This window comes from Coenobita brevimanus, chromosome 60 (genome assembly GCF_032717465.1).
Source record: "Coenobita brevimanus isolate Jiangsu-jjx chromosome 60, ASM3271746v2, whole genome shotgun sequence".
In the NCBI taxonomy this organism is placed as follows: Eukaryota; Metazoa; Arthropoda; class Malacostraca; order Decapoda; family Coenobitidae; genus Coenobita; species Coenobita brevimanus.
In genome coordinates this window covers 30974033-30993755 of record NC_137013.1, presented here as the reverse complement: position 1 = coordinate 30993755, position 19723 = coordinate 30974033, and the positions used below count along the sequence as shown (strand labels likewise).

The following is a 19723-nucleotide window of genomic DNA, read 5'->3' as shown; positions in this document are numbered from 1 at the left end:
ACGGACTCCTATGCTCTTCACAGGGCAACATAGGATTGGATGATGAATGGATGGTGCCAAGTGTTTTATTCCTAATAGCTAATGACTGTGTTCCTTATGATGAAAGGTTTAGTTTGAAACCAGTTTTGAGTTAATTATTTTGCAAATTTTTGACTGATAAAAAAATATGAGCCGTATCAAAGACCGAAAAATGTACTGGGAAATACGTGTGTGTATGGCACCTGGACAGCCCATTTGCATCAAACCTGTATACCTCCTGCATACTATGGATTTTATAAGGTAACTCGTAATGTAGAGGTTTTTATTAGTCGTTCTCCAAGATGGGGTAAGAATGGCATACTTCATGGGGTAATATCGGCATAATTCATGGGGTAATAATGGCATACCTTTGGAGGTAATAATGGCATACCTGTTGGGGTAATAATGGCATATCTGGTTGGGGTAATAATGGCATATCTGGTTGGGGTAATAATGGCATATCTGGTTGGGGTAATAATGGCATATCTGGTGGGGTAATAATGGCATATCTGGTGGGGTAATAATGGCATACCTGGTGGGGTAATAATGGCATACCTGGTGGGGTAATAATGGCATACCTGGTGGGGTAATAATGGCATACCTGGTGGGGTAATAATGGCATATCTTAAGGAGTAATAATGGCATATCTGGTGGGGTAATAATGGCATATCTGTTGGGGTAATAATGGCATATCTGGTGGGGTAATAATGGCATATCTGGTGGGTAATAATTGCATACCTGGTGTAATAACAGCATCAGTTTAGGTAATGGATTTCTGCCAGCAGGAGTGAAATTAAGTGCCCAAGCAATTAATGTAATCAAACTTCTGTGTTTCAGCCAGGGATTTAAAACATATTTTTGGACAACAGACCATTTCTCCAGCTGCTTAATCACCCTCTGTACTCTATAGAGGCTCGGAGTCTTTGTGCACGGCCATTCCTAGAAGTATACAACAACAAGGAGGCTGAAATCCTTTTCATCGGCCCATTAGCTCGGCAGGACGACTTTTACGTCCCTGAGGTGCAGCTTGATGAGGATCAGGATCACCAGGTAAGCAAGTAAACTGATTGGGAGGGATACTCATTCATTTGTATCACAATCCACAGAGATGTTAAACAGGATCACCAGGTAAGCAAGTAAACTGATTGGGAGGGATACTGATTCAGTTGTATCACAATCCACAGAGATGTTAAACAACCGTGGTAACTTGTCAGTGCCACACCTTGCTTATGCTTCTCCCCCTACCCACCCTCTCCATCCGTCCATCCCCACCTCTCTCTCTCTCTCTCTCTCTCTCTCTCTGTGTTGCCTGTACAGTGGGGCATCAATTTTCGCGCCTAATTGGGTCCAAAAATAATGCGCAAAAGTGGAATTAGCGAAAGTTGGGGCATTGTCTTTATGGCAAAAAGGCTAATTGGTTCCCGGTTATCCTAAAGTAACATCAGATTTTCATTTTCACTTGCAATACAGTACATCAAATCACTATTGTACATTGCATTGTGAGATACAAACAATAAAAACTGTACAGTACACATTATATGAGGAGGAACATACCACAGAGACCAGGTTGAGGTGTTTAATGGATGTTGGGGGTAAGTACCCGAGGCGCGTGGCGGGCTTATTTAGCCACGCCAGACATATTGGCGCCACCTCTTGCTGCCTCGCTACCACTCTCTCTCTCTGCACTGTCGATTCTGGGATGTTAAATATACGGCAGATTTCACTGTTTTTTGCGCCCTTGTCCATGTGCTCAACTATCTTCCTTTTCATTTCATTATTATACTGCCGTTTCATCACTCCAACACGATACTCTCTTTTAGCCTTGGCCTTTCCTCCTGACTTTGAATGTCCCGGCCACTTTTTATCACCACCACTGCCTCCCGGCCCTACCCCCACACCACCAGGCTCTCCCCCCACACCACCAGGCCCTTTCCCCACACTACCAGGTATAGTAGAGGCCATTGAACCGTGAGAATCCAACACAGTGGAGCTAGCACGCTCGTACACAATGGCGGGAATGGATGGACAGAGTGTTGACATGATGTCATTCAAGATGGCGGTGGGTTGCGGGCGGGCGGTGCAGGAAATTCAAAGTTCAAAATATTGTCCCAAACCCAAAATTTGTGCGCAAAAATCGATTTTTTTCAAGCGAAAGTGGAAGTTAGGGAATATTTGGTGCATGCCGCGAAAGTGGATTCCGCGAATCCTGCTGTACCGAAAGTTGGTGCATTACTGTATAGGCACTGCTTTGTCCTTAGAAATAATATTGTCTCCAGTAGTCTCCCTTCTTTCAGTAAACATTTACCATCATCATCAGGTGGTTTCATTTATAGTCATAATCTTAAAACTGTAAGGGATCAGGTGTAGACTGGCCTCCAAACTGGTGGTCATACATGAAACAGTTTTGAGCATGAGTTGTTTTTTGTCTACATGCCATATTACAGAGTACAGTTTGGAGCAAGTTAGAAGGAAAAGATACATTTTGTCCCCTTATTTCACTAATGAAATGACCATAGTTTCAGGAATAAGATAGTTCCTTCCGAACTCTTCATTTGATTTTTTCTGAGCCTCATATTCCTTCATCCTCTTTGCTTAGACCACCTTAGGTACTTTGGATTCCATCTTCCTCTTTTGTTTGAGTGATTTACGTACTGTGTATTCATTCATAACATTTCATCCAGGCCTTTTTCCTCATCCTTGGTAATAATTCTGATGTCTCACTGTTGTAGTTGTCTTAATTATTTTTTAACCACATACATCCATTGGATCTATTATGTGGTAGGTGGGAGTGCACACCGTCCACTCACTCAGTGTAGTGCTGCTTTGGGTGTATGCCCTTTCCTGTCGTCCCCCCTTCCGCGTCTGTCTTTCTTTCCTTCATTCTTTCCTCTTCCTTCTGCCTATGGGCGACTTTACACTCCCTCTTCTGTCTTTCCTTTATTCTTTCCTCTTCCTTCTGCCTGTGGGCGACTCTACACTCCCTCTTCTGTCTTTCTTTCCTTCATTCTTTCCTCTTCCTTCTGCCTATGGGTGACACTACACTGAGTGACAAGCCAAGTGGTTTCCTGTACACCAGGAAGCCATTTACTATGCTGGATGGTAACCATATAACCAATTTGTGGTGCCTAGTGCTTTAGTGGGTAATTAAGGCGCTCCAATCGGATAGAGCCTATATAGGTATATATCCAAGGGGTGGTTGAGGTTTATTGCTCATGTAATGCCACTCATGGATGAGTGAGGCTGATCACTCTCATCTTAAATGTTAGGACCAACTTGCCCAACCCTGGGCTCCTACACTCCTCATGGTGCAATATTGGGTTGACTGATGGATGGATGGATGGATAAATTAATATACTGTACTACTGTATTAAGAACTGCTTCGCTGTACTTGGTGGTAATACTAAGTAAGATGCACCATTAGAATTATCTGCCATTGTCCCTGGTGATATTGCCATAGGAGTGATGTTACTAAAAGCTTAGTTTTAACCACACAGTCTGCATGCCTAAGCAGGTGATTCACTCGTAGGTACAATGAATCTAAATGCAGTTAGTGCTTTCGCACTATAGCCTTCTTTTTCCTAACGGTGTTCTGTGGCTGTCATGAAATAATTTGCTGTTTTGGCACCACGTTAAACTTCAAACTCATGTAAAACCATCATTTGTACTATAGGCAACCCCAGTATGTGGCTTCATGAGGAGGGAGCATAGTGCCATTATGATCATGCCAGTAATGGACACATGGTTATTGTCATATAATTACAGTAGCACAAGAATATCTCCCTAGTATTCTCCCATAGGGAACAGTGCCATATGATGGTGATAAACGGACATGTGATTTTTATTTTGTTACCAGTAGAATAAAGCAGGGTAATTTCACCATAAACAGTGGTTTTTGCAAAATACAAAGAGCCATATATGGAATATTGGCATTTTTATTGCTTTATCAATACATTCAGCCATTCTGCTAAAGATACCTGTAATCTTTTTGTAAAAATTTTTTTGTCCCATGCCACAGATTTAAAAAATAGCGTGTCTCGCAGTGAAATTACCTCGCCTAGCGGGGTAATTTTGCCGCAGACTATTTATTGTTGTTATTGTCATAATATTGTTGTTATTGTTATTATAGTTATAATACCACACTACATATACACAATTGATTATAACTAGGCTTAGGTAGCCTAGGCTATACCATACAGTAGGGCCAATGCCATGTATTGGGTGAACTTTATGTCGACTGCATCCTTGATTGTTTCACTGTTTCGTGGTTGGTAAGATGGTCAGGGGGACTCCCATGGCACGAATGCAAGGCGGGGTGGTGTTTTGTTCTGTGTGTGTGTGTGTGTGTGTGTGTGTGTGTGTGTGTGTGTGTGTGTGTGTGTGTGTGTGAACAATGCAAACAGTTCTGGACCACTTTCAACATGAAACATATAAATCATGGTTAAATAGAATGTTTTTTTCCAGTTGTTATTGATTCAATAAATGCTGAAAATTTTCAGTAAACAGTTTAATTTCATCAGTGCCATTTTTTGCACAATGGGGCAAAACTTCACATGACTTTGTTAAGTCAGCATATAATTACAGAGAAGCACTGGAATATCTTTCTAGTATTCTCCCTTTGGGAACAGTGCCATTCGTTTTTTTTTTTTTTTTCATTTATAAAGGCTCCAGTATGCTTGCATGTGTTGGCCTTGGTCACCTAATGGTGGCTCTTGATGCTGCTCGATCTCTGGCAGCCTCCCTGTTCAGTTCCTTATCCCTGAGATCACATCTATGACCTCTTCCCAAGTCTTTTTTGGTCTGCCACTCACAGCCTTACCCCCAGTGTTTAAACTTCTCACTTTCTGCACCTAGTTGTCATCCCCCATCATCTCTGTATGCCCAGACCATCTCATTTCACCCCCTCATCACAACACCAATACACTCCAGCCCCATCCTTCCTCGCAGTTCTTCCGTCATAAACCTAGCCCCCCAGGCCTCGAATTCAAGGATGCACTACACATCCACTTAATTATTGTCATTTCTGTACATTGAAGCCTATGAATATCCTCTTCCTTAACTGCCCAGATATCACAACCATACAGCATTACACTCCTAACACATGCCACATGTAGAGATCCCCTAGCATGGAGGGAGAGCCCTCTCAGTGTCAGTAGAGGCAACAGTTCCCAGAACTTCCTCTAACCACTTCTCACTCCTGCCCTATACATGTCTCCAAAGTGCCATTCATTGAAGATAAAGACGTGATTACAGTATTATTTTGTTTTATAATTACAGAGTAGCACCAGAACGTATCATAATTCCCCTATAGGGAACACAGTGCCATTCTTTCCTACTGCTTTCTTTCATAATTACAGACTACTGTATTACAATAATTACAAACTATTACAATAATCAAGTCGTATGATATTTTCTAAACAGAATGACTACGATGATGATGATCGGACAGAGAACTCAAGTCGCTCATGGAATGAGTCTGCTTCCTTTGTCAGAGGTGAGGCAAGATGTACAGAATGCACCCTTGGTTTTAGGGGTAGTAAAATTTGGACACTGTGGACACCAAAGAGCCTTGACAAATTTCCACAGTTCATTACAGTATTATGTAGTTTGTACTGAATTTTTGAACTGTAGGTTACAGCTGTTTGGGAATGTAAATTGTACTAACATTAGTTGACTGTACAGTATTGTTTTAGTGATCAGAGTTTGCTTAGTTAAGGATTAAATTACTATACTGTAGTACCAAATTACAGATGAATTACTGTATTTTATTAACTAATGATAATTTGGTATCCACATTGCCATTTTTGATGGATGAATTAGTTTCCACATCTTACCTAGGACCATATTCTCATGAATGTAGGAGGCTTTCATGGTGTACATTTTTTCATTTGTCAGCTTATTTCCAGTAGCTAATTGACACGTTAAGATAATACTCTGGTTTTGCATCCTTTCTGTAGTATGTCTTTATGACCAGCATCATATTCAAGTGTTAATCCCTCATTATAGCTCACCATTCAAGATGTAGAGATGGCAGTTTTAGGCCTTGTTAAAGTGGGCAGGACATAGCTCCACTCCCTTAGAAATATTGCACATCCCTTTTCAGTACTATGCCATTTATTCCATGGCAGTTGACTTAGATTGCATAAACAACTTTAAGGCTATCAGTACTGGTAATGCATCGTTATGTTGAAAGAAGTTGGTAAGGAAGAGTTGCTCAAAAGCCTCCTAAGCTGGCAAGAATAGGAGTCCTCAAGGTGATAGTTCATATTTAGGTGATTTCTGAATGTATATATTTCTCTTGCTGTTTGTGGTGAGATCCTGCTGGTGTTTTGCTGTGCCTGGCTTGTTATATTTAGTGTTAATGCAAGGGTTTAGTTTAGTGTGCATCTATCAGATCTTTATTGAATGTGAGTTAAACCCTTTCAGTCAGGTGGTGTGTTTCTTTCCCTATCTCCAGGCAGTTTGAGGATGCTTAAATGGGAGGAGTTAAACTGAGCCTCCACTAACCTTTCATTACTATTATTAGCTAGATCTCCAACTTACAAAAAATAATTTGGCAGCAACCTGAGTAAAATGAAAATTGTCATCGCAGTGAAGGGGATAATGGAAGAATATGAGAAAAATAAGGAAGGTCTGGTGTGGAAAGGAGGAATGTAATGGGAGAAAAGGATGTTGGGAACAGGGAATCAGAAAGAAAGTGGTACAGAATGAGAGAGAGAGAGAGAGAGAGAGAGATGATGATGATGATGATGATAATGATGATGATGATGGATGAGTTGAAGAATTACCCTTATATTGAGGGAGGTTCCTATTGCTTATTTAGGCTCTTTCTGGTTCATCTCCTTAGGGAAAACCTGGATTACCAAATGCGTTATAATGCAACATGTTTGAAAAACATTGTGCCTCTTGAATCAGTCATTGTGTTTATTAACAGTGAAATTTCTGTACACAGATTACAATCATTAGTGTTTTGTGTATTTTTTATTTTATGTTTCGTAAGGACTCAGCACTTCATTTGACTGTGACAGTCATGCGTCACCTTCACAGTCTTGTTTTTTCTTGCATTCTTCAGCCATATTTTGTAGTAAGCCTTAGCTTAACCCCTAAAACGCTGGGCGTCGCGTTTGCGACGCTCGCCGAAAAGGACATAACGGCGGATCATCACGTTTGCGATTCGAATTAATTTTGAATAAACGCGGGCAAGGATGTTCCAGTTGGTATTGTCTATCAGTACCACCACCCTTTAGCTACAATTAGCATACTTTACCTTTGTACTACTGACCTCCGTTGTTGCCAAGTATCGCTTTTTTCTCCCCCCCCCCCCCACGGCCCAGCCAGCCTGGCTGTGATACATGGCAGCGCTCTGACTGCTCAGGACTGTAAATCTGCGCTCTCCTCTCACAAGCAGTTTATGCTAATAGGAAACGCTTGTTTCCCCAGTTGTCACACTAGCTTTTTTTTTGCACGTTTTGCCCCTGTTTAGCGTCAGTTTACTGCAGGCTTTCAAAGTGACATTGTGGCGAGTTCTAGCTCTTCCGAGTCAGTGCGAGCGGCCGACAGGAACGAGAATAAAGTGACGGGCGTAAGGCAGAGTAAAAAGCGCGCTGCAGTGATCTTTTGGGAAGTAATATGATTGAAAATAATGTAGTATACGTGTTTTCAGCTGTGAAAATGGAAATGTTTGTTGAGTGACAGGAAGACCGCTGGCGTGCTGCATGTCGGCCGTACGCTTCGTTGATTTTAGCCTTATTTTCAGTGCTTATTGTACAAATACGGATTCCAAACTACCTGTACGTTGTAGTATAAAGTTTACTGTGACAGAATGAGGCTGTGGTAGAGGGGAAACCGGGTTGCTGGAGGTGTGAAAGTGAAGATTTTGCTACCCAACTTTGCAAGTCTCCACAAGTCCTTGGGTAGTCCACGAAGGCTCAACACCTGTCCCTGGAGAAAGCTGAATGTAAGTACTATCTGCCATACCAAGTATAATGTTCTAGGGTTAATCTCTGATTTTTGGCTAATATTTTCCTACAGGTACTCAGACCGCGATCGAACGCTGCCACCCGGGGGGGGATCGGCTGTCCTTTGGCCGTGCGTTAGGGGTTAAGATGGTCATCACACGAGCCAAAGTACATGTTGCTGTCATTTATGCACACCCCGTTAATTTCAGATTCAGATAATGAATTATTTTTGCAAACTAGAATTCAGTTATACTTAGATTTTTTTTTTTTTTCTAAAGGTGTTTGGTTTGTTAAGCTTGAAGACAAAGCCTTTCCACCTATCACTGTGGACAGGTTCACTTAGGGTGAGGGATTCATTGTGACACGGCCATAAGTTGAGAAGAGGTAAATTGAAACTCGTCTTAAAATCTTGAACTATTAGGGTGCCTAATAATATAAGAAAATCCATTATTATACATATACAGTACAGTATCTCAGTTCGTGGGTCTCACATTTCGTGCATCCATTTGTTACGTTGACAGGTTGCACTGTAGGAATCTCTGATTGTGTGTTCATATGCCAGCTATCCCCATTGTGTGCTAGTGTTATTCCTTTGAATACTGTATATCTTTCAAATACCAGTCTTTGAGAGAGGTGAAGTCAGTGAATGTACAGCGAGATTGGATGGTGAGGAATTGGTAAATGTGAGTATGTTTAAGTACTTGGGTAGTGTGATGAGTAAGGATGGAAGTTTGGAGGGTGAAGTGCTTGAAAGGGTACCAGCAGGGAAGAAAGGTTGCTGGTTCCTTGAAAGCAGTGATAAGAAACAGGGAAGTGAGCATCATTCATTCATTCATTGCCAGACGCCATGTATCCCTAACGGGGTGGCAAAGGGCTTAGAGTTAATTGTTTTACAGGGAGGGGCACTAATCCTCCACCAACCCCACTTGATATGTAGGGATGCCAACAGCATCTGGTGTTCCCAGGCGGTCACCCATCCAAGTACTAACCAGACCCAACGTTGCCATGCCACGTTGAGTACACCTCTTCCCGTCCGATCAGCAAAGTTAAGCAATGTTGGGAAGTGAGCATGGAAGTGAAAAAGTTACTACATGACAGTATAGTGATACCAACTCTAACGTATGGAAGTGAAGCTTGGACGTTGCTGGAAGGACACAGGTCAAGAGTGAGAGCAATGGAAATGAGTTATTTAAGAGGAGCCTGTGGAATCACATGGAGAGACAGGCTGACAAATGAGGATATAAAGGAGCATTGTGGTGTGGATGTGGATGTGATAGGAAGCGTTAGGAGGAATACACTGAGGTGGTTTGGCCATGTGGAGAGGATGGAGGGTGAAAGACTGGCAAAGAGAGTGTATGTGAGTGAGGTGGAAGGGGGAAGAGGGAGGGGGAGGCCGAGGATGAGATGGAGGGATGGGGTGGAGAGGTATATGAGAGAGGGGTGTGTGAGTTGGGAGCGGGGCAGTGAAATGGTGGAGGACAGGGCGACATGGAGGCGATTTGTTTGAGGCCATCCCAGAAGGGATTGAGGCGTCTGGCAATAGATAGATAGATAGACCAGTTGAAAGTATGTTTTTTATTCATAGGACATAATATTGGCCAGTCTTTATTATTTATCAGCACTTCAAATTTTAAATGGAAATGGTGCAACCTCTATTATGAGATTTCTGTGCTTGTTTAAATTTAAGTGGAAACTGGTGGAACTTCTATTATGAGATCTCTGTCATTGTCCCAGAATGCCTTTGTCAGTGAATGAAATTCTTATTACCATGATTACATGTCTGTCTGCTCAGTGTTGTGTGGTAAGTGTGAATTATGTACAGTATACATTCAGTGGGTCCACATTGATGGACCCTTGTTGGGTGATCCCCTCATGGCAGCTGTTATTTCCTGCTCTAAAAGTTTCCATAGGTGCCTTGTGTTGAAATATAACCTTGGTTGTATGTGAAATGGAGAGGGAGTATTCTAATGCCTTTGGGTCAAAGTGCCTTCCCTTCAGAATGCCAGCCAAAGACAATACAAGCTTTTCAGGAGTCGGTTTTGCCCATACTCTCCTCCCGTCTCCTCTCCCCATCTCTGTCAATATCCCCAACTTGATCTCCTGTATCCCAACTTCATTCACATTACTAGGTGTCCAGAGGTGCCTCTTCTCATACCATCAGAAGAGGCGGATACAGTACATACTGTACTGTACAGTATAGTGTATGGCTATTGATTTTCTGGTGGTTGGTAGTTACCCATGCAAGTGGTGGGGGAGGGGGAGGGGGATGAAGAGTGTAGGGGAGAACAGGGAAGTCAGTCTACAGTATTTGGCAATACTGGTACAGGTACTTTGGTGTTCAGGGCAATGATCCCACCTATACCTTCACAGGCCTAGTTTTCCACCCCATTGCTCACTTCTCACATAAGCAAGCAAATTGGTTGTTACAAAATGAGGGGAGCATGAGCTGTGTAAATAGAGATACAGGGTCAGCCTCGCTTTATCCAGACTCACTCAGGTATCTAGCAGTTTGAAACTTGGTGTGAATTTCACATTATTTTTACAAAGAGACAAATTCTGGCTGTGTCTAGGTTAGTGTCACCCCCTCACTGGTCTTCACTGTGTGCAGCAATAAGTATGAAGGCTGTACCTCTATGATATCACACTGGGAGAAACATAGCTTTTGGCTGTGCAAAAATGTGTTGTAAGTATTGAAATGATGAGGCTGAAGTACAGTACACGGAAACGAAAACCAGTCACACAGTTTTTTCTTTTATCCTTCTTTCCAAGGATAATAATCATAATGGTAATAATGTTAGTTGCACTTGGAAGACCCCAAGTGTTTGCAGGATATCTTTGTAATGACATCATGTGTACTATAGCTGCTTCTTTATTAATTGACATTAAATTTTATTAATTTATTTATTCATTGCTCTTATAATGTAAATTATGAATTAGGTGTTCCAGTACATTATAGATATATCTTGCCTTATTTTTTTAAACCCAGGTCATTGCTTAAACTTCCAAGGATGGCCAGTAACTACTTAAACCAGATGTTGCATTAATGTTAGGTTTTGATTCATGTGATTCATTTGACCTACCCCTGGGGGTAGGGTTTTTTTTTTTCAAGAATACTCCCCCAGTATCCCTGCTTGTCGTAAAAGGCGACTAAAAGGGTTGGCGGAGGGTTAGTGCCCCTCCCCGGAAAACAACTAACTAAAAAAACAAACAGTAAGCCTCGGACAAGGACTGACCAAACGATGACGACCAAGGACCAGACAAAGGACATGGTTATTGGAACCTGGAATGTAAGGGGAGCGAATGATGAGGTGAAAGAGAGAGAGATTGTCCAGGTGCTTGAGGGTGCGAAAGTGGATGTATGTGGAATAATTGAAACAAAATGGAGAGGAGAAAATGTGAGAGAATGGGAGTATGGATGGGGTATATGTCCAGGAGTAGGTGAGAATGAGAGGGCAAAGGAAGGAGTATGTATAGTTGTGAGTAAAAGATGGAAGAGGAGCATAAGACAGTATGGATCAGTTGGGTCAAGGATTGTGTGGGTAAAGTTGAAAGTTGGAATACAAATATGGGCGATTGTGTGTGTGTATGCGCCAACGCAAGATCATGCTAGAAGAGTGAGAGAAGAGTTCTGGACAAATGTAGAAGTGTGCATGGATAAGTTTGGAAGGAATGAGAGAGTTTTTGATTGGTGATATGAATGGTAAAGTTGGGAATGTGAAGGTGGATGGAATAGTTGGTGAGTGGGGTGTGCCTGCTGAGATAGATGAGAATGGGAGTGCGTTAGTGGACATTTGTGCTGGGAGGGGGTTGGTGATAGCCAATACCCTCTTCAGGGATAAAATGATCCACAGGTATACATGGCGAGTGATGAGAAGGGTGGGTGGTGAACTGAATGAAAGGAAGGCAATGATTGATTATGTGTGTGTGGATGAAAGGATGCGAAGATGTGTAATGGATGCAAGAGTTTATAGAGGTTGGGGGAGTGGACTTTCTGACCACTACTTGGTGGTGGCCAGAATTAGAATTCAAGTAAGATGGAGGAATAGAAGAAGGGAAAGACGAGAGGAAGGAGTAGTTGCAAGGAAAGACGAGAGGAAGGAGTAGTTGCAAGGAGAGTGGAAAGGTTACAAGAGGATGAGAAAATGGCAGAGTATAAGGAGAAGTGGAGGAACGATTGGGCAAATATGAATTGGAGCAGATGGGAGACGTGGAAGGTGTGTGTAGGATATTTACAGAAGAAATATGTGCAGCATGTAATGTGGTGTGTGGAAGGAAGAGAAGACAGAGGGGGGTGCAAGGAACAGCGTGGTGGACTGAAGAGGTGAAACAGGCTGTGGCACAAAAGAAGAAAGCATACAATGAATGAATGAGAAATAGGGGCGTGAAAGAAGTTGAGGGGCGGAAGAGAGAGTTATATGTAGAAAGAAAGAGAGAGAGGTGAAAAGATTAGTAAGAGAGAGTAAGAAGAGAGTGGATGAGGAATTTGGAAGGAATTTGAGTGTAAAGTGGAGGGACTGTAAGAAAATGTTCTGGAAAGAGGTGAAAAGAGTAAGACAGGGTGGAAGTGAAGTTAGTAGGGGAGTGAAAGATAAAAATGGTAAATTACTAGTGGAGAAGGGAGAAAAAGTGAGCAGATGGAGAGAACACTTTAAGGATTTGTTGAACGTAGAGGATGGAAGTAATGCGAGTATAAGTGGCTGGGGAATGGCTGGGAGAAGGAGGGAGGTGAGAAGACAGGAAAAAATCGGTAGGATAGAAGTTGTGGAAGCAATGAAGAAAGTTAAATCGGGGAAAGCCCCAGGAATTGATGGAGTGTGTGGTGAAATGCTGAAGCATGGGGGAGAGATAGTAGTAGAATGGATGTGGAAGATGTGCAGATTGGCCTGGGAGGAAGGTAGAGTCCCGGAAGATTGGAAGTCAGATATAATTATTCCCTTGTACAAAGGAAAAGGGGAAAAAGAAGTGTGTGGTAATCATAGGGGCATTTGTCTTCTTAGTATAATAGGAAAAGTGTATGGTAGGATACTTATTGACAGAGTTAGAGAAAGAACAGAGAAATTAGTTGGAGAAGAACAGGGAGGCTTTAGGAAGGGAAGAGGTTGTGTAGATCAGATATTCATTCTTAGGTCTTTAGTGGAAAAGTTTCTAGAGAAGGGAAAGAAGTTGTATGTGGCTTTCATGGATTTGGAGAAAGCATATGATAGGGTGGATAGACAAGGATTGTGGAAAGTGTTAAGAATATATGGAGTAGATGGGAAGTTGTTGAATGCTGTGAAGAGTATGTACGATGGTGCGAAGGCTGCAGTGCATGTGGATGGTGAACTAAGTGAATTTTTCTCTTTGAAAGTTGGGTTGAAACAGGGATGTGTCATGTCTCCATGGTTGTTCAATCTGTACATGGATGGGGTAATAAAAGAGGTACAAGGTAGGGTAGTGGATGTTGGAGTGGCCTTGGTGAGAGAGGATAGTGTTTGGAAACTCCCTGTACTGTTGTTTGGAGATGATACTGTGTTGTTGAGTGAAGACGAAGGGGAGCTGCAAGGCTTGGTGGATGAGTTTGCGAGAGTTTGTAAGAAACAGAATCTAAAGGTGAGTTTAGGGAAGAGTAAAGTGATGGTCTTTGAGAGAGGTGAAGTCAGTGAATGTACAGCAAGGTTGGATGGTGAGGAATTGGAAAATGTGAGTACGTTTAAGTACTTGGGTAGTGTGATGAGTAAGGATGGAGGTTTGGAGGGTGAAGTGCTTGAAAGGGTACAGCAGGGAAGAGAGGTTGCTGGTTCTTTGAAAGCAGTGATAAGAAACAGGGAAGTGAGCATGGAAGTGAAAAAGTTACTACATGACAGTATTATGATACCAACTCTAACGTACGGAAGTGAAGCTTGGATGTTGTTGGAAGGACACAAGTCAAGAGTGAGAGCAGTGGAAATGAGTTATTTAAGAGGAGCCTGTGGAGTCACATGGAGAGAGAGACTGACGAACGAGGATATAAAGGAGCGTTGTGGTGTTGATGTGGATGTGATAGGAAGCATTATGAGGAACACACTGAGGTGGTTTGGCCATGTGGAGAGGATGGAGGGTCAAAGACTGACGAAGAGAGTGTATGTGAGTGAGGTGGAGGGGGAAATAGGGAGGGGGAGGCTGAGGATGAGATGGAGGGATGGGGTGGAGAGGTATATGAGAGAGGGGGATGTGAGTTGGGAGCAGGGCAGTGAAATGGCGGGGGACAGGGCGACTTGGAGGCGATTTGTTTGTGGCCACCCCAAACGGGATTGAGGCGTCTGGCAATAGATAGATAGATAGATAGAATAGACCTCAATGGTAGTACAGTACACACATTGGAAATGCACGGTACAATCTGTTGTATCTGTAGACTACCAGTTATGTGCAATTTTCATTCTTAAACTGTTGAAGTATTCATATGCAAAGTTATCAAAACTTACAATATAAAGAGCTGACCTTAGTTTGGCACATGGACACCCATCACAAATTGACTTACAACCTACACACAGAATTGCTATGGGAGAGCTGTCTGCCTTTGCTTTGTGTTTCCACATCTACCAAGTGAATGTTTTGGGCAAGAAGTAACTGGCGACTCCTCTGGTGTTGATGGGAGGTGGTGAAACATTCAGCACGTCAGTTCTTGCCCAGAAGCAAGAGTGGGAGTATATGTTCCTTTCACTCCGAGCTTGCACCTCCCTCTTTTTATGTATGCATTACTGTTTGCCCTGTTATTTTCCTAGAGTCGAGTTGTAATGCCTGGAAAGTACTGCTCAAGGGATGAGAGGGTCCGTATCATTGCATGGAGCTAGGATAATGTCCCTATCAACACGATTTGTGAACATATTGGACGCTCAAAGTCGACTGTCATGAAGATTCTTGCTGCAGTGTGCAGCCTGCCACCTGATGTCGTACAAGAGCACAAGCATGGCGGTGGAAGAAGAGGACTACTTCCAGAGTTACAGATACTTTTCTGAAGAGGGAAGTAATCAAGACTCCTCGACTGACTGCAGCAGAATTGAAGAGAATGCATCCTCAGCCGTTACAAGACGTCTCAGTTTGAACTATCCAACACCGCTTGCAGAAGGAGCTGGGTTTGCCAAGCCACACTGCAGCCAAGAAACTGCTTCTCACTGACCGCATGAAGAAGCAGCACATTCAGTTTGCCAAGATATATGCACACTGGACATCAGATGATTGGAGAAAAGTTATGTTTTCCAATGAAAGCACATTTCTAGTGTTCCAGGTGCCTTCTGCCAAGGTTCGTCACCCTGCCTTCCGTAGTCGATATGACCCAGCTTACATGGTGCTGACTGTTAAGCACCCACAGTCAGTAATGGCATGGGGGTGTTTCTCAGGTGCAGTGGGAAGGGGAGGCCCATACTTTCTTCCTGAGAACTTGATGATGAGTGGTGGCCGGTACATTCAAGTTCTGAAAGATCATTTGTTAAACTTTTTTGCTACTCATGGGTGCAACCTTTTCATTCGCGATTCAGCTCCATGTCACAAGTCAAGAAAGTTGACAAAGTGACTTCAGGATAATCGGATTGAGGTCCTCGACTGGCCTGGCAACAGTTCGGATCTAAATCCAATAGAAAACTGCTGGGCAAGGATAAAGAAAATCATGGCAGAGAAGAAGACACCCAATCTGGACAACCTCAAGACTGAACTGAGAGATGTTTGGTTTAAAGAAATGTTCTTAGATTACTTTAGAGATCTAAGTGATTCCATGCCAAAATGCATCCAACTGGTCCTGAAAAACAAGGGAAACATGATTTCATATTAATGAATGGCATTTCATGAAGAAACATTATGATATACTATGATTTCTGTGTTTTTTAGTACCTTGTGGGGGGAGGTCCTATGTCAATTTGTGGTAGCTGTATCTTATGGCTTAAATGAGGGCAAACTGTACAGTATATCATACATTGTAGATATAGACCGATTAATGTCCATTTGTATGAATGTATAAAATATCAGTAAGCAATAGATGCAGCACAAAATACCACAACACTCTAGGCAGTACAGTGATCCTTTGGCTATCGTGCATAATTGGTGCTGAGCTTGGTGTGTGATAATGAAATTGCCCCACAAAAGAACAGAGCATATGGAATTTATCCTATTTGGTACCTGGCATCCCAGGTGGAAGCCCAAATTTTTCTTTTTACAACAATTTAAACCCATTACAACATATATACTGTTATGGTATCAGAAACACACGTACATGGTTATATTAATAGAAAGTGATGAAAAGGGCACAGAAAGGAAGAAACATGTACCATAGAGAGGGCTGAGATGGGCTTGAGGTAAGGGGTTCCATGGCTAGAGTGTGGAGAGTTAATTGTCTCCACCACCTGGGATTAACTTCTTGAGTAGGGCCTCATCCGTGAATCCCTCCAAGTCATCAGAAACCACAGACATTGCACAATCATTGTTGGCAGAAACAAGCTCAGGTGCATCATAATGGTGTTTTTTAGCCAAGAAATGTGCTATATTTGCAGTAAAGCAGATTTTCATCACGCGATGAAAATGAAAACTGCTGTAACCAGGTGTGCGGTAACCAAGGGATCACTGTATTCCAAGAGGCATGGAATATAACATTCCCCAACACTGTTTGTGTGACAAAACCATACCCTTTTGGATTTAATAATTTCAATCTGTAGCATTACATCCAGATGCTCTACAGTATTGACTCCTTTAGTCTGCTGACATATATTCATTTTTTTCTTGCTATCTCTAGACAGTTTTTTCAGCTTTTGAGACACATCTGTAACTGGACTGGTTAAATGTAGCCTTCATTTACCTCATCACCACCAGAAGCCTCCCCAGAGTTAAATAAAATCATCTGCAGGTAGCAAAATAAATAAATCAAACATCCATATTGAACGAGTTAAAACTTTTTGTTTGTTCATAATGGTGCTGAGTCTGTGCCACCTATGCAGATATTCATCACCACAGGTAATTGTGTTGAAAATGTTGCAGGAATGTATTTCCCCCCCCCCCCCCCATGAACTAGAGTTTGACAAATATAACTACAGCATAAACGCTGTGGATGTGATGTCTGCAAAATGAAAATGCATGGTAAGTAGAGTTTAAGCTGCAGTAACTGTTCCTGGAGGCCAAATTGCAGTACAGTACTTATCTGTCTGTTGTAATATAAAATTGAAGCCTCACCTCCACTTCCAGTTCAGTATTACGCAGTAGCCATTAAGTAAAGATAGGGATATATTCTAAGTGGGTTTGGATGCTTGTAACAAATTTTTTTAGCATTTCTTTTGCTGCACATTACTGCTGTATATCCTCTTCCATTATTGATGCAAACTATGCCAATAATAGAGTGATATATATAATGTACAAAACAGTGTTAAGTTGTATTATGCAAAATAAGCAAATTATATTGGTAAAGAAGAGGTGCTATAAAGTCTCGTGTCTCACTTAGAGTATTACCCTTAGCCTTATCACCTCCAACCAAACTCAAAATACTGTAAACCCTGCTTCAATTTGCACTCTGCCTGGGCTCATCATACAGGCGACTCTGAGTGTTCCGATAGTGCTGGAGATGAGAGTTTCGGCTATCCACCACCACCACCACCACCACCACCACCACCACCACCACAACAACAACAACAACAACAACAACAACAACAACAACAACCATCCCCAGCCACTACCACCACCCTTAGCAAGCCCACAGACTCCCCTAACCCCATTACCACCACCACCACCACCACCACAACTACCACTGCTACCACCAGTACTACCACTGTTAATCCATCGCAACCACCACCACCACCACCTTCATCCTCCATTCCTGTGCTTGAAGGTTAGTTTGCCTTCATACTTACCCATGAAAGATACAGTAGACATTATTAGAAAGTAAGACAACCTATATGACTTGCATTTGTCATTATTGTAGACACCTCAGAGACATAATGTACTCTGCCCATTTTACCTTGGCCTGAAATTTTCATGACTTCATTTTGATTGGTAAGCTGTAACAAGAGGTTAGCACTTGAGCATGGTACTGAGTTCTCAGAAATAAGCTGCAAAAAGACAAAAGCCTCCACCAAGTTAAGGTGTAAAAACAACAGGCAGGGTTATAGATTAAGACTACCTTCTCTATATAAATTCACATTTGTCATTATCACAAACCTCTGAGTAGAAATCTATTTGCATTTGTGATTATTCCAGCTCCATGGCAACTTTTCTGCTTTTGCCTTCTTGGCACACTGACATCATGAATGAACATCATTATAATGTTTTCTCCTCTCCAGTTGACTTCGAAGAGTCTTACTTGCCTGAGCTAAGGAAGCTTGGTAACACCTTTGCCATAATGATTTAATTTGAATGTTACACCTTAATATTCAGTTACATATTTTTTTAAAACACAGGTATACACTGTACATACTATTGTAACAGTTTGCATAAGTAGGATACTAGAAAATATTAATGCACACAATGTACCATATGCAAAAATATTATTAGGAAGAGGTGGTAAAAAGTGAGTGAGGTGGAGGGGGGAAGAGGGAGGGGGAGGCCGAGGATGAGATGGAGGGATGGGGTGGAGAGGTATATGAGAGAGGGGGGTGTGAGTTGGGACCAGGGCAGTGAAATGGTGGGGGACAGGGCGACTTGGAGGCGATTTGTTTGTGGCCACCCCAAACGGAATTGAGGCGTCTGGCAATAGATAGATAGATAGAATACAGTCCTCTTTATCTTACTGTCATGAAGGCTTCTTTTTGCTTCAGACTAACTTTAATCCTTTCAGTATGATGATTTGTTATTTTATTCTCGTAACTTTTTTTTTTTTTTTTTTTTTTTTTTTTTTAAAGGAGTGACATAATCCTTTCAGTATGATGATTTTTTTATTATTTTATCTTCTTGTTATAGACAGCTTTTTTTTTTTTTTTTTTTTTTTTTTTTTTTTTTATATAGCTTAGGAGTGACTTATAATTGAGTGTGACACAGTCTCCACTAACCCCACCAGATGACTTTATTCAATGTAATGAACACAGCCTCCTGAATGAGTTAACTTCTTGAATCAGGGTGACTTTATTTTCAGGTTGTTGTTATTACAAGTATACAATTTTATTCAACTTTAAAGGGCCTTGTATACTGAAGGAATTTATTGAGGCTATTGTAACCTCTCTAGCTGGAAGAAAGACTCCTAAGCTTAATTAAATCATCAGGAGATGGCAAGAATAAAATGAAAAAATTACCCTGAATTCAGTGGGTTAAATAAATAATAATCATAATGAAAGGAAGCCGTATTTTCCCAATGCTTACCCCTAAGCCATGTATTACACTTCTGAAAACATAATTGTAAAACAACAAATCACCACTCTGGAGCATTTACACGAAAACATGAGCTACACACTAGTTCTTAGTCATAGTGCTGTAAGTATGGTTATACGTAACCTATGTCAGTGTACTTATTTTGAGAAAATTGGCACATGTTTAATTTGTCTGTGTTATTTGACATTGCTTAAATACAGGGTGGTCTTTATATTGCACTCCCATGACTTAACTGGAGGTCCTTTTTTGTAATGGACACAGCTGGTTTGCTGTGCGAGAAGCATAGATATTGTGGCTGCCTCATAAAATATTATATCCTTTTAATCTAACTTGGCCTAAAATTGCATTCTTCCCCATCATGAATTTTAAGCCTTAATGGGGGCACTCACCATCCACTCACTTGATGTAGTGCTGCTTTGGGTGTCTGCCCTTTCCTCTCTTCCTTCCATCCTCATCTG

General features: G+C 41.8%; 1 protein-coding gene across 1 annotated transcript in view; it reads left to right on the top strand.

Moving 5' to 3' along the window:
- The window catches only part of LOC145403350 (uncharacterized), a 75333-nt gene that overhangs the window by 34138 nt on the left and 21472 nt on the right, over window positions 1-19723 (top strand). The window contains exons 4-5 of the mRNA XM_080275139.1: window positions 929-1068; window positions 5437-5509. Of these exons, the coding sequence (XP_080131265.1) occupies window positions 929-1068; window positions 5437-5509 (213 nt within the window). The remainder of the gene's footprint in view (window positions 1-928; window positions 1069-5436; window positions 5510-19723) is intronic.